The 13403-nt window shown below is 39.0% G+C and overlaps 1 protein-coding gene across 2 annotated transcripts in view; it reads right to left on the minus strand.

The window, feature by feature from the left end:
* The window catches only part of igf2r (insulin-like growth factor 2 receptor), a 49886-nt gene that overhangs the window by 14525 nt on the left and 21958 nt on the right, over window positions 1-13403 (minus strand). For both annotated transcript variants that reach the window (XM_042503102.1, XM_042503101.1), the window contains exons 16-33: window positions 12679-12847; window positions 12393-12508; window positions 11259-11412; window positions 10717-10893; window positions 10529-10624; window positions 10283-10384; window positions 8783-8945; window positions 8472-8648; window positions 8246-8383; window positions 7940-8118; window positions 6361-6448; window positions 5834-6043; window positions 5614-5744; window positions 4806-4909; window positions 3949-4082; window positions 3552-3748; window positions 2620-2746; window positions 2302-2433 (exon numbers count right to left, since the gene is read on the minus strand). In XM_042503102.1, the coding sequence (XP_042359036.1) occupies window positions 2302-2433; window positions 2620-2746; window positions 3552-3748; window positions 3949-4082; window positions 4806-4909; window positions 5614-5744; window positions 5834-6043; window positions 6361-6448; window positions 7940-8118; window positions 8246-8383; window positions 8472-8648; window positions 8783-8945; window positions 10283-10384; window positions 10529-10624; window positions 10717-10893; window positions 11259-11412; window positions 12393-12508; window positions 12679-12847 (2594 nt within the window). The remainder of the gene's footprint in view (window positions 1-2301; window positions 2434-2619; window positions 2747-3551; window positions 3749-3948; window positions 4083-4805; window positions 4910-5613; window positions 5745-5833; window positions 6044-6360; window positions 6449-7939; window positions 8119-8245; window positions 8384-8471; window positions 8649-8782; window positions 8946-10282; window positions 10385-10528; window positions 10625-10716; window positions 10894-11258; window positions 11413-12392; window positions 12509-12678; window positions 12848-13403) is intronic.

Consider the following 13403-nt stretch of genomic DNA (forward strand, 5'->3'; position numbering starts at 1 on the left):
GTAAATATTTTAATTATATATTCTGCTCTATATTTTATATTCCTCAGGGTACTTCCATACATTTTTCTCAGTTTTCAAGATTTTAGGATTTTACTGTTTACATACTGCACTGCTCACCTATCTATTTACTTATTTATTTAACTAATTACTACTATAACAATGTTGTGTTTTATCTATTATAATGTTTTTATTTAACGATCACTTAGATCTGAGTACTTCATTTTTCCATGTACTGCATGGCTGGAAAGACAATAAAGAGTCATTGATCTATCACTGTGTGTTTTGATGTAGGTTCAACATTTCTAAACTTTCTCATAGTTCGAATTACAAATTCAGACCTGTTACGCAGCCTTGGCTGAGGCATGTGCTCCTTCAGTGCCTCCCAGTTTACTGTGCAGAATCTACTACAGCTCTGGTAGAGGAGCCGTCAATCATTTGAGAAGTGCTGGCATTTCACATCTCTTATGACGTCCAAAACAGCGGTGACGCATGTGAGTGTTACATGAACTACACAAATGACCTAGAAAGACTAAACAATAACCAGAGGAGAAGTGAATGGATTCTTAATGGAGCCCTCTCCTTACATGTTGTTATTGTTATAAACTTGAATATTGAGGCTCATGCACCTCCTTCAAAAACTTGTAGACAGGTGCATAGGTGGAAAAATTCCATAGGTAAGAAAAGAGAATCCCAGCACACTGTCCTATTATGTGAAATAAACTTTAATTAGTTAACTTTTAATTTTTAATAATAATAATTATTATTATTAATTATTATTTTTAAAAAATCTGATTTGCTGCAAGAAAAATGTCAGTTTGTGAGAATCTGCAAAGCTTTCAGAGGAAATACAGTATGGTGGCCGATGCAAAACTGCCAAAATGCAAATGGCACTATCTATTGCCTTTGTTTGGTTTTTCCTTTAAAAGCTACTGTTGAAACTACATGGCAACATCCATGGAAGAGGACCCACTCCGTATGTATATGTATATGTATATACATGTATATATATACAGCTCACTCTACGTTAACGAAAACACAATTTTTATTTTCAGGTAATCATAAAACGAATGAAAATACAATTTTGATTTCTGCCAATAGATGCCCCTAAATTCTACACTCGAGATGAAATAAACAACAGAAAAGCATTTTTTCATAGCTCTGGTGATTTAAGGTAACTTCTTAAACTGAGCTGTAAAAGCTGCAGACATCTGTTGTTAAGAGTTTTTTCAGATGTACCAGTAAAAAATATCTTCTTTATGTTCAAACAAGATGGGAAAACTGGGTTTCAAAGAATAATATATAATTACATATTTTAAACGTGCATCCCCATCTATTAACCTACACTGTTTTCACTAGTCTGTGAAGCCACAGAGTGAGGAGTTTATATAATAACATCATGTCGGCTCTGACGTTAAAGGTTGATCTGATTGCCTACTAAGTGCTTTTGTGTGCGTGTGCTGAAGATGCTAAAAACGTAAGCAAGTGACCTTTGATCCTTTGAGTGTCAGCTGGCTTTGAAAGCCTATTGTGTCCCAGCAACAAAGCCTCTGTTAAGATACTTCTCACATTTTATTGAGTGTAGTGCAAGTACAAGAAAATGACAATGAAAATTAGTAAAAAATAAATAAATAAATAAATAATAAAAACGGCCAAAATAAAATAAATAAATAAAAAGACAGTTTAAAAAAAGAACAACAAAAAGGCAAAGAAGACTTGGAAAAAGGCCTTAAAATATTAAAATAATTCTGTAATTTCAAATACTTAATTATGATAATAATAGTTTTTCTCTAGCATTACTCGTTTCTCCTGATACATTTGTTCCTAGTTTTTTTTATTTTTTGTCCCAGAAATAATTTTCTAAATCTACTTTTTTCTTGCAATTTGTAGAATGTTCCTTACCAAGTTACTCACTGCTTTTTTTCATGCACTAAAAAAAAAAAATTAAAACAATTTGCTCAGGGTTCAAAGGTTTAAATACTTGTGAAATTCATCCGAAAGCAGCACAAAACAAGGAATGTTGCTCAAGGTTTCAAAGGACTAACTGAAACATGACGCATTATAAAACATGAAACTGAGGAATACTTAAATTTAAGGCTGATTCATTCTACTAAATATCATAACATACCGAGCAGAAACTTATTTTAATGAGGTTAAACTAATGCAAACATAATTTCACCTGTCTTGCTGTTTGAGCACAGAATGAAGGAGGAGTTGTTTTGATTCTATGCATCAGTGGCTAAATAATAAAACACCCAAAAGATGACCTGGGGCCACAGTCACTGGACAGATGGATGTACGTACCAGTGTCGGGGCTGCATCCAACGTTGCTCACGTTTCCACAGATGTTCATGCGGAACATCTTCCTGTGGTCCTGAGGGTCGTACACGGTGTAACCTCCTTCCTTTGTCAGAACATTGAGATCAAACAAATGACCTGTGGAGGGGAGATACTTTTCACAAACTTCTGAAGGTCGCATTTTATAAAAATACAAATACATTTTTCCAGTTTCTATCGTCACCAGACTATAAAATGAAAATGAAAAAGGACAGACAAATGACAGGTATGTCTATACTGCATAAAGAGTGTACAAAACTTCTGTTTTTTTAAAAAATGTCTGACCTGTAGCGGGGTTGGTGACCCTGCAGTTGTCGTGTTGGGTGCTGTTCAGAGGGCAGGCGGCAGCTGTTAACCAGAGGAAGGTGTACACACAGTCCTCAATGGCAGAGATCAGAGTAGGCCGGGAGTCCTGGATGGGAGATAGGAACACACACGTTGATCATTTGTCTGTATTGCCCTGGTGTTTTTAACAAAAATAAAGTTGTATCTGCTCAGTTTTAGGTTCATATATTACTGGTCTACACGTAAACGGACATTGTTGAAAAGAAATAATTTCCCCATCTACACAACAAGGACAGTAGCTCAGTGCGAGGAGATTTGGCTTTGGAAAAAGAGAGACACTTTTTAGAGGCTCCACACTGACCAATGGTGGACTGGCACCTGAGGACATGCCAGTTCACCTCCTGGGTACTGCTAAGATGCAATTCACTAGGGTACCAATCCTGTTAATGACTTTGTACACTGTATTCAAAGCAATTTATCATTCTGCCATGTGGCAACGCATATATCTATCTATCTATACATACATACACACACACACACACACACATAGATATATATATACATATACACACGTCACACACAACAATAATGGGCACGATTCACAACAATGTGTGAATTGATGATATGATGTCATTGTTTCTGCTTTGTTTTACATGTTCACAAAGATACAAAGTAAACAGAGTTTAAAATATCTGCACCTTGGAAGGTGTTTTAGTGTCCTAAAACTCTGTTTGCATGTGGACAAGAGGTTAAAACGTCGAGGCAAATGTCCATTTTCAAAAGTATCTGTATAGGTGTAGACATGGCCTGAGTCCTGCACCAGCAAAACTTGTCAAGAGGTTAACTGTTAAACAACTCTTTAGACAGTGTGATGTATACATCGGTCCAACTGAAGCATATTTACTGTATCTTTTATAAAGTGCATGTCTTACCACTTTGTCTTTGTCACACTTGAAGCGAATGATGCTACTCTTGTTGCGGATTCTATCAGGACACAGCTGGCCGCTGGTGTACTGCAGCTTCAGCACATTTCTGTCCCATGCAGGACCAGACTCCACCTGACCCAGACTCACATAGTCCTCTCCAACCTTCAAACAGGACGCTGCACTGGAGGGACACTTCCATGAACCTGTAAGGGGCCAAGACAGAGTCAACTTTCACTGAATTTATGGCAAGGAAATAAAGATGGATGACAGGTTCAGATTTAATTTAGTTCCACAATGCTGTCTTTCAACTTGAATTCAGATAAACCAACCAAAGCTGGACATTACAGTATCACTGTATACTTAACCAAATATAGAGCAAAAGTTGACAAGCATGCAAACTGACCTCCCTGCTGCACCAGTGATCTGCAGACGTTGATGTAAAATCGGTTCTTTGTGTCCTCAGTCGAGGTCTCCACCTCCCAGTTTCCAGTGTCCATAGCCAGAGAGGAGAGGTCGTACGAGTGGCCCTGACCATCACTGAGGACACAAAACATTTTCAGAGGGGAAACAGTCAGTGCAATTTGTTCTTTGTCTCTGTTTGGGAGTAGGCTGTGCACACATTTAAATCCTCATTCTTTCATCTACTGCCACGCTGTAACACTTTAAGTTTCTTTCAATACTTATCGGCTACTTTATGAAATGCACATCTGCATAAATTAGATCCATTGCACAGCACTTATGTAACAGTGGTGAAGAACACCAAGAGCAAATATGATGAGTTGAGTTGTCATTTAACAAAATTACAAACTGTTGTGTTAAATGTGAATTAATCCAAGAACAGAGAGAAAAATTGCCTCCTTAGTTACAATATGACCGCTTGCTGGCAAGCAATCTAGCATATAATAAGCGATTTTTGAAACGAGCACTACTCACTCCCCAGAAAATGCACCAGAGCTAACCTGTCATTATATCAGTTCCAGTAAAGTTCACTGAGAAAAATTTGGGTAAAACTGAATCCTTCAGCACGTTTACATGTTGTTCACTGCTGAGGTTGTTTGTAACTGGTGCCAACAATATTCTCATAAATCCAACTGTATCTCCTCCTCCCTGCTCCGAGTGTGTGGAGGGATGGTAGACAGCTGTCTACTAATGTAAAAGTATGCTTTAAGGAAATGAGTTGAAGGGAATAAGAAACACCTGCATGAGAAGTGTGCATGAAAAAGGTGGGAGAGGAAGAGAAACTGAGAAAGAGATTATTACTTGTAAGAGCAGCTGGTGGTTTTGACTGGAATGCAGGCCAGAGCGGTGGGCCAGTTGAACATGTAGGTACAGTCTGGAGTCTCCTTGATGAACTCTGGTGTTCCCTTAATGGGTGAATCAACAGAACACACAATTAGTTTCAATCATAAAAGAGCTGGCATGTGATTTACAGAAAGAAATGTACGCTGTGACATTTTGGGGGAAAGTGTTTGCTGTCAAAATCAGAATAAGATAAAAAGACGGATATTGATGCTGACAAAAAAAAGAAGAAAAAAAAACTTCCAACTTTCTTGAAGTCATCTGGTTCACAAGTTTTTTACTGGTTAGTAGGGCTGTCAGCAGTAACGCGTTAATTGTGATGCGATTAAGGTCCCTACACAATGCGTTATTTTTTAAAAACTGCGGGCCAACATCCTCCTGTCAAGCCAAATAATGTTCCAGAGTTAGTCTTATTTATTTGCCATGGAAAAACAACATGGCCTCAGGCTGACAAATCATATTCCACATGTAAGGGAGCATGCTTGTTCTGTACAGATCCCAACAAAAAAAAGCACCATTATCATTTTTTACATTGTTTTCAGTGAAAATGAACTGGATGTTTTTACTTTTTTTGCATACTGTGCAGCCCTGTATCCTACAAATAATGTCTTTTTTGTATATTTCCCCATAAGCTGTTTTTTTCCAAGCTCTAAGTCACCAATCAACATTTGCAGAATTTTAAGCATGGTCATTTTTCACAACCTAGTGAGATCTGTATGATCTGATGGTTTTCTGTGTGTGTGTGTGTGTGTGTATTGATAAAACTCACAGGATGCCTGTCAGGGTGGCAGAAGAAGTAAATCTCGGTGGATCGTTTGTATATCTTGTGACAGTCCTCTCCATTAGTGTAATTCAGAATGAGCTGGTCTCCCACATAAGTCAGAACCTGGCTTTCCATTCCTGCAAAATAATAATAACACAAATGTATACATACAATACTACATCAAATATGACACTATTCGAGCTAGTTTTGATTGTTATTTCCATACCTGCAATCTTGTGGGTCTCCCCATCCACCTGGCAGGAGGAGACAGATTCATTTCCTGTGTCTTTGTGGGTGCAGACGCCTCTCTGGAGCCCCCCACAGACCGATAGGTGGTAGATGTACTTATCATTCCTGACAGGGTAATCACGACCCTTCAGGGAGCTCAGGTTGAACTCGTAGCCAGTCTTGGGGTCACGAACTCGGCAGTCATCACCTGGTTAGACAAGTGTGGACGATGACCAACAAGGTACAAATAATTGTCTCTCGTGCATCACGGTTTAATCACTATTGATGGTCAGTGCTGTTCGTTTATTAAAACTTAATCATGGCCTCTGATATTATGGATTATATAATGAAATCACCACCACTGTTGTTTGATCTGGATGATTTCAGTATTTTGATCAAATTCCAAACATTTCAAATATCCCTGTGTTTGTTATCAGCACAAATTATCCAAAAACAGCAGTTTTAATCTTATAATATTGGCTTCCACAATCCTTGTGACTTTGTCTCATACACACACTTTTTTACCTTGAGACTTCCTGATGGGGCAGGCTTCAGATGTCCTCCAGATAAAGACATATTCACAGCCATGTTCACCGTCAAACATGGGGTCACCCTAAAAAAAAGACACACACATATACGAAAAACAATGTAAGCAGCACTTTATCTGGTTTGTTGCATGTCTTCTGAGCATTGTTCAGGTTGTCATTTCTGGCCTAATGGAATATGCAAACAATAAACTTAAGAGAAAACATAACTCAGAATAACTGCAAATTACACTTAGGACTGATGTTTAATGGGGGATATATTACGCTTTTACTTTTTTTCTATCATACATATAATGCTATAGTGTGGGATGTTCATATGAAATGTGCCCAAAATTTTAAATAACAAGGTAATTTTCTGAATACTCTGTTTCCAGAGATTTTTACTTTGATAGCATCAGCTAGAGACAAATGTCTTTACATGGTCATCTGCTCCAGGCACGCCACTGCAAGTGTATACATTATTTAACTTACACTGCTACATAAGGCTACGTGCTGATGTCAGGGAAACATGTAAACTTGTTTGCCAACATCGTTAGTTTCTCCACACTTTCAGATCATATTCCTGCTGGAACATGTCTGGTTGTGTTTAGAGGATTTTAATGGTAATAATTCAGAGTAGAAAGTGCCACTATTATCTGCTACAGTCATGAGGACAGGCAACTGGTATTTAATAACACAACTTTACTATTAAAAGGTGATAGAAATGTGGTTTTAAAGAAAGTGAATCATCATCTTCAAAGTGTATGTAATGTACTGGCGTGTTTGTGTCACAAAACAATCATCCTTTGTGCCATGAATTACAAGTTTCTGCACCAAAGTTCATCCTGGTTTCACTTTCTCTTTTTACACAGCTACATTGAACTCCAGTGTCAAATGCAAATGACCTCAGGCCGTTGCACACGAGATAATTAAACGATACAAAGATGCAAAATAATCAACTCTCAATATTTCACATCAGAACTATTCATACTGGCAGCATTGAGAATTTATGTCAATTGCAACACCTGTTCAATAAAAGCCTTTTGATGTAAATATATTCACCAGCAGTGATGTGAATTTACTACTACTACCGGGATCCCATTGTCCCAGAGGAGCGTCTGCCTGCTTGCTTGAGATAAGTTTTATAAACTCAGCTGCTTTAAGCTTCTAAATAATAAAAGTTACTTGAGCTCTGTGTCTAACCCATTAAACAGCAGCTGGAAGTGTACATGAATTTAAGTTCCCTCTATTAAATAATGATATAGTGTACAAGTCAAGGGCTTTTATTGTGAAATTTAATAACGGAAGTAGTGGATCTGTCAAAGGCCTTCACACTAATACTGAGCCTGAACACATCTTGTGTGGAGGTCTGAAGCTGCTTTGACACCAATAAGCTGCGTTCACTACACAATGTCTGTGTAGACATTGATGGTACCGTCATTACAACCTGTCAATCATCTTGTGATGGTATGATCACAGATTAGGTTTATGGTAACAACCTAAATGTATCCTCCTACAGAAACAGTTCATGGCTGATAACATTGGGAGTGAATGATCACAGTTGGAGCTCTAATACTCACCGGTTTGTCATCACACTGGAAGATGATGCGTGTTGAGTAGCGGGATGTTGAGCCACACCGGTCTCCGTTCTGGTAAACAATGCTGATGGAGCCGTCCTCCGCCGCCTGCGGGCTGGACTGGACGTATCCCAGGTTGTAACTCTTGCCATCAATCACACCACAAGCACCCAAAGGACCCACTAGAGGGAAGAGCAATCATTTAACTACAGGATAACATATTGTATTATTTCCCTTTGATTATCATAGCAATCTGACTAAATGTGTGTATGTGCGGGTGGACTGGGAGACATGGAAAAGCATACCAACCTGGACAGTCACTCAGAGTGGGGAGGGGCTTGCAGACGCTGATGTAAAAGTTGCGCGATTTGACCGCATCTGTATGTATGGCGGTCCACGGGCTGTCACGGATCAGGTGCCTCAGGTCATACTCGTTACCATAGGAATCTAGAGGTAACAGAAAGTGTATTTACACAGACAAGCAAAAGGAGCGGTGTTCGAGGGTTCTTGAGTACTTGTGTGTGTGTGTCCGTACCAATAATCTGGCAGTCGACCGGAGCAGGGATGCAGGCCAGAGCAGTGGAGAACTCAAAGAGGACGTTGTGGACCGTGTGGCTGGATAAAGAACTTAAGTCCTCTTGCAGCAGTTTCAATGAACCGGGATGAGAGTTTGGATCACACACAAAATTAATGGTGAAGGTGTCCCGAGTTGCTGATGAAGAGGGAAAAATTAAAGGAAAAGTGCAGAAAATGTTACAGAGCTGTAAATGCACCACTGCTGATGAGAGCAGAGCCAACCCGTCAATGGAAGAACATGACACTCTCAGTCAGTGTAAATAATAATACCTGTGGGCTCGTCCAGGATTCCTTTATATGTCAGGCTGAGCAGGCCATCGGTGGAGTACTGCAGGGTCTTCTCCACCCCCACAGGGCTGATGGGATGCCTGTCTTCCAGCTCACAGCCAGCCATGCCGGACCCGCATTCTGTCACTTCTGAGCAGATATTCACCTACCGGGTGGTAAGAAAAAGGCTTTATACATTTGTTTTAATTTTTAAGGGGATGCTGTCCTTATATTTAATAAACACAAGTCTCAGCTAGAATTACTGGCGTGCAATTGTATGTCAAGTTGCACTTTACTTCCATGTCTGTCAAGACTCAAATAATATTTGTAGTGAAGACTTTCAAGGAATTTAGTAAAAAGCGTTGTGTATTTTTTGGCTAAGCATGTATACTTCACACACATCTACTCCCCAGCAGCACAGACGATCTACACAATAGTTTGTTTCTGAGTTATGACATTGAAAATGGCCTGAAAACACTATGATGTAACAGTGAAGTTAAACTCTGATCATCAATCATTTTATCCTTTTTTTTTTGGTAAACATATTTACTGATTTTCAAGGGCAAACTATTTGTGTGTAATTTTGTCATTAGGGTAAAAATCCTCGTTCTATGGCTAAAAATGAGTTTGGTGAGGTCACGGTGACCTTTGACTACCAAATTTTTCATTGTTCATTGTTGAGTTGAAGTGAACATTTGTGCCAAAAATGAAGAAAGTCCTTCCAGGCAGTCCTGAAATATCGTGTTCACGAGAATGGGATGGATCTAGGAACAGACAGACGGACCGCTGTTTCCGGCACAGAGGCCTAACAATCATGATTAAACAAACTATATATAAAAAGAGGATCACACTTAACACAAGAAAAGGACACGACTTAATTTGCCTTAAGTCACAAAAACTTTCAAAAATGGCCACTGAGTTAAATCAAATCTTCGAACAGTCTCATAACTTTTTCCAGTTAATTTTAAGTTATTATTTTAGGGCTGTCAATTTGTCAACTCAACTGTTTGTTGCTTGAAAGAAAATGAATCTGATATTGATCAATTGTTTACGTCACTTATCAAAGAAAACTGCAATATGTCTCAAAAAATGTTTGCTACCTTGCTTTGTCTCACATTATAGTAAATATAATATACAAAACAATCTACTTGGACTCTGCAAACTGGGATGAGAATTACTGACTACTTTTACACATTTTATCAACTTAATTAATAATTTGAAGATTAGTCTCTAATCACAATAATTGTTAGCCGCAGGTGTATATCGTTGTTTTTATGTATATCATTTTTGCACCCCCTGCTATTAATTAGCATTGTTGGTGTGTTGAACTGCTTTTTCTTTCAGCGCAAACCTCCTTAATGCACGCACGCACGCACAAAATTATATTAAGTTCCGCACTGGTGTAAGCATGTCAACACAAACGATATCCAAGCTGTTTAAAACACATTTATATATGTGTTTTTGAAAACTGTTGGTAGACTGCTATCACTGCGTCTGTCTTACCAAGAAGTCCTTGCCATTCCCACTTGTCTTGTATCCAGTCTTAGAGGCCAGAAGCTGAAGGTTGAACTCAAAGCCAGTGATGGGGTCCACCACAGCGCAGCTCTGAGACACAAAAAATGGGTTTCACATGTTTTAATCTTTCCAAATTTTGTAATATCTCATTTACATCAATTTCATGTAACATGTTTACACTTATTCATCTTATGAACACTGGACGAGGTGACGCTGTAATACAGCTGAACTCACGTTGGTCTCTGTGGTTTTGATGGCGCAGGCTGCCCTGGTGTACCACTCGAAGTTGGCAGTACAGTTCTGGTACAGCAGGAATTGCAGGGGCATCGTCTGCACAGTGCAGAGCACAAACAGAGTCACATCTCAGAAACATGATATGCATCAGCAAGCCGCGCTTCACTGTATAAACCACACCGACTCACCTGAGTTCCTCTGGAGCAGACCAGGTGGATGCGTGTCGTGTATGTGAGCTTCTGGCCGTCTGAGATGCACTCAGAGCCGTCTGTGAACTCCAGCAGCAGCCTGTCCCGCCCCTCGATGATCGGCCCCCGCTTGGAAATACCCATGTTAGGGACTGACACAACCTCCTTCGGAGAGCCCTGCGACAGAGGGGAAGAAAGAGCTCCTGAACCTCATTTAAAAGACAAAACATTCACTAGTGAAAGGTTGTTGATTGTTGACAGCGTAATCAAGTGAATGTTCAAGAGGTGGACAAACATTTAATAAGGGGTCAATGTTTTCTGCACTTCATACCAGACTATTTAGTTTTGTATGCTGGTTATAAAGTGAGGCAACTTGAATGTAAAACTTTTGTGAAATTGTTGACAGCTTTTGTCCCATGATATATTAAATGATTATAAAAAGTGCACGAAAGAAGATTTTTTTTTATGTATAAAAAAAAAACCAACTCTTAGCTTTTTAGTTAAAATGGGGTTTTTCCACAGTGGTTCTAACTGTTACAGACCTGCTCGGATATGTACTTCATCTGGCAGACGGACGCTTTGCGGTCGCAGCCTGATACAGCGTTGATAGGCCGACATATGTTGATGTAGTACTTCTTTAGGTTCGTGGGGTCAGACAGATCCATGGTCTGCCAGTTGCTGCTAGAGCGGGACAAACTGGAGGCAGAGGAATACAAACAGGAGAGGAAGTTAGTTATAATAACTGCCCATGCTGGACTCAATCTGTCGTCTTGTTTGTACTTTTTCTCTTGAATCAACCCTTTCTGAGTCCCCTACAGGAACACATACCCCAACATCCTCTGTCTCTACTTTACTCTACTTTTTTGTTTTGCCTTGTTTATAAAAGACAACATCATAAATATATATCCTATAATATATCCTTCATTCACACACTGTAGTTCTTGCTTTTATCGTGTTGTTACTTGCTATTATTCTATCCCAGGGTAATAACTATGGCTCTTTTAACTTATATTGCTTGTATTATGATTATTTTATCATTGTGTAATAGGTGTTACTTTATCTCATTTTTATTGCTGTCCAAGACATAACCATCATTTATTTCATACTTTTTGTCATCATCATCATCAATCTTTCTTCTCTATTCTATTCTTGTGCAATTACATTGCTCTTTTTTCTTGGCACAATATTATATTGTGCAAAAAGATTGTGATCGCAGAGGCTGGTGCAACATTGTAGGGCAGGTGCAATACATGAGGGCCATGTAACTTTCCTTCCTCATCTGTGGGTTACATCTAATTAGTGTAATCGATACATACTTTATTTTGTTTTTCTGTGTGTCTCACCTCAAGATTGATTGTCTCTATAGTGTAGCTGTGATTGAAACTTTGTGTAGTACCTGTAGCCCAAGACAAATTTCCTTCAGGGGATAATAAAGTTTATCTTGATCTTGAAAGTGTATTTAAAAACACTGTGGCACCCGGCCAAACGGAACTGACATAGCCATGTTTCTTTGTGTGAAGCTTGTCCGACTTAGCAACAGTAACTAAGGGGGGTGGTACTTAGGACTGGTCAATTATGAATATCTGGACAGTTTGGAAATATCTGTGTGTGTTATGATGTTTTAAAAAACATCTTAGTTTCCTGGTGAATTGACACAATATGTATCCATGTATTACCTGGACAAGTCGTACTGCTCAAGAGTGTTGGGGTCTGTCACCAAACACTCATGAGGCCTTTCAGGACAAGCGTAGGATGTATACCAGCGGAAGTTATACGTGTAATTGTCCTCAGTCTGGATTCAGAAAATTAAGATGATATTAAAATTACAGGTTATTCTGGTGAGGGACAAAATATGCCTTAAACAGATCAAAGACCAAAAAGAAAATGTCCAAAATTCTAGACACGTTTTGCAAAAAGGAAAGCAAATAAAGCACGTCAGCAACATGCAGAGACATCGTTTACCTGGAATTCGGGGTACCCAGCTCCAGCTTCTGGGTCACAGAGGAAGGAGATGAGTGTGGATCTGAGAGTGTGTTGTTTGTTGTGGTACTGGGAGCCGTTAACGTAGGTCAGTTGGATCAAACCGTCATAGTACGACAGACGGGAGTTTGCTTCCCCAAGACTCCAAGCGCTGAAGCGGCAGACGGAAAATCATATCATTAATTTCCTTCATATTTCACATTACTTATTTCACAGCACACACATTAGATGCAAGGTCATGCTCATGATTCCAACTTTTTGACCTTTCTTTAATATTGAAGAGATTCAAACTTGAAATTACTTAAATATTTATTTTTTTTCTCTCATTTGCTCTTGGTCTCAGATTTTCATAAGACAGAGCACAATACAGATGCCTGACAATGCGAGGAGATGCAGCTCTTTCAAAACCACCTTGAAAAGACGTAAAAGCTGCTCAGCCATGTACTCACTGACCTTGAAATCTGGACAACATTACTAACTTGACAAACATTAACTTGTAATGCACTATTGTGTGTAGTGTTTTGTTGTGTGTTTTGTGCTTTATTGTGTAGTTTTATGTTGCATTTTCTGTCTCATATTGTTTTTGTTTTTTTTGTTGTGCCCTGCCGAGGGACTGCAGATGTGAATTAGCTCTGTGGTATAATCTGGTACAGAGCATCAAATGGTAACACTTGTGTTTTAAACTGTACGTGATCCCCTTTAAATAA

This window comes from Plectropomus leopardus, chromosome 16 (assembly GCF_008729295.1).
Source record: "Plectropomus leopardus isolate mb chromosome 16, YSFRI_Pleo_2.0, whole genome shotgun sequence".
Classification (NCBI taxonomy): Eukaryota; Metazoa; Chordata; class Actinopteri; order Perciformes; family Serranidae; genus Plectropomus; species Plectropomus leopardus.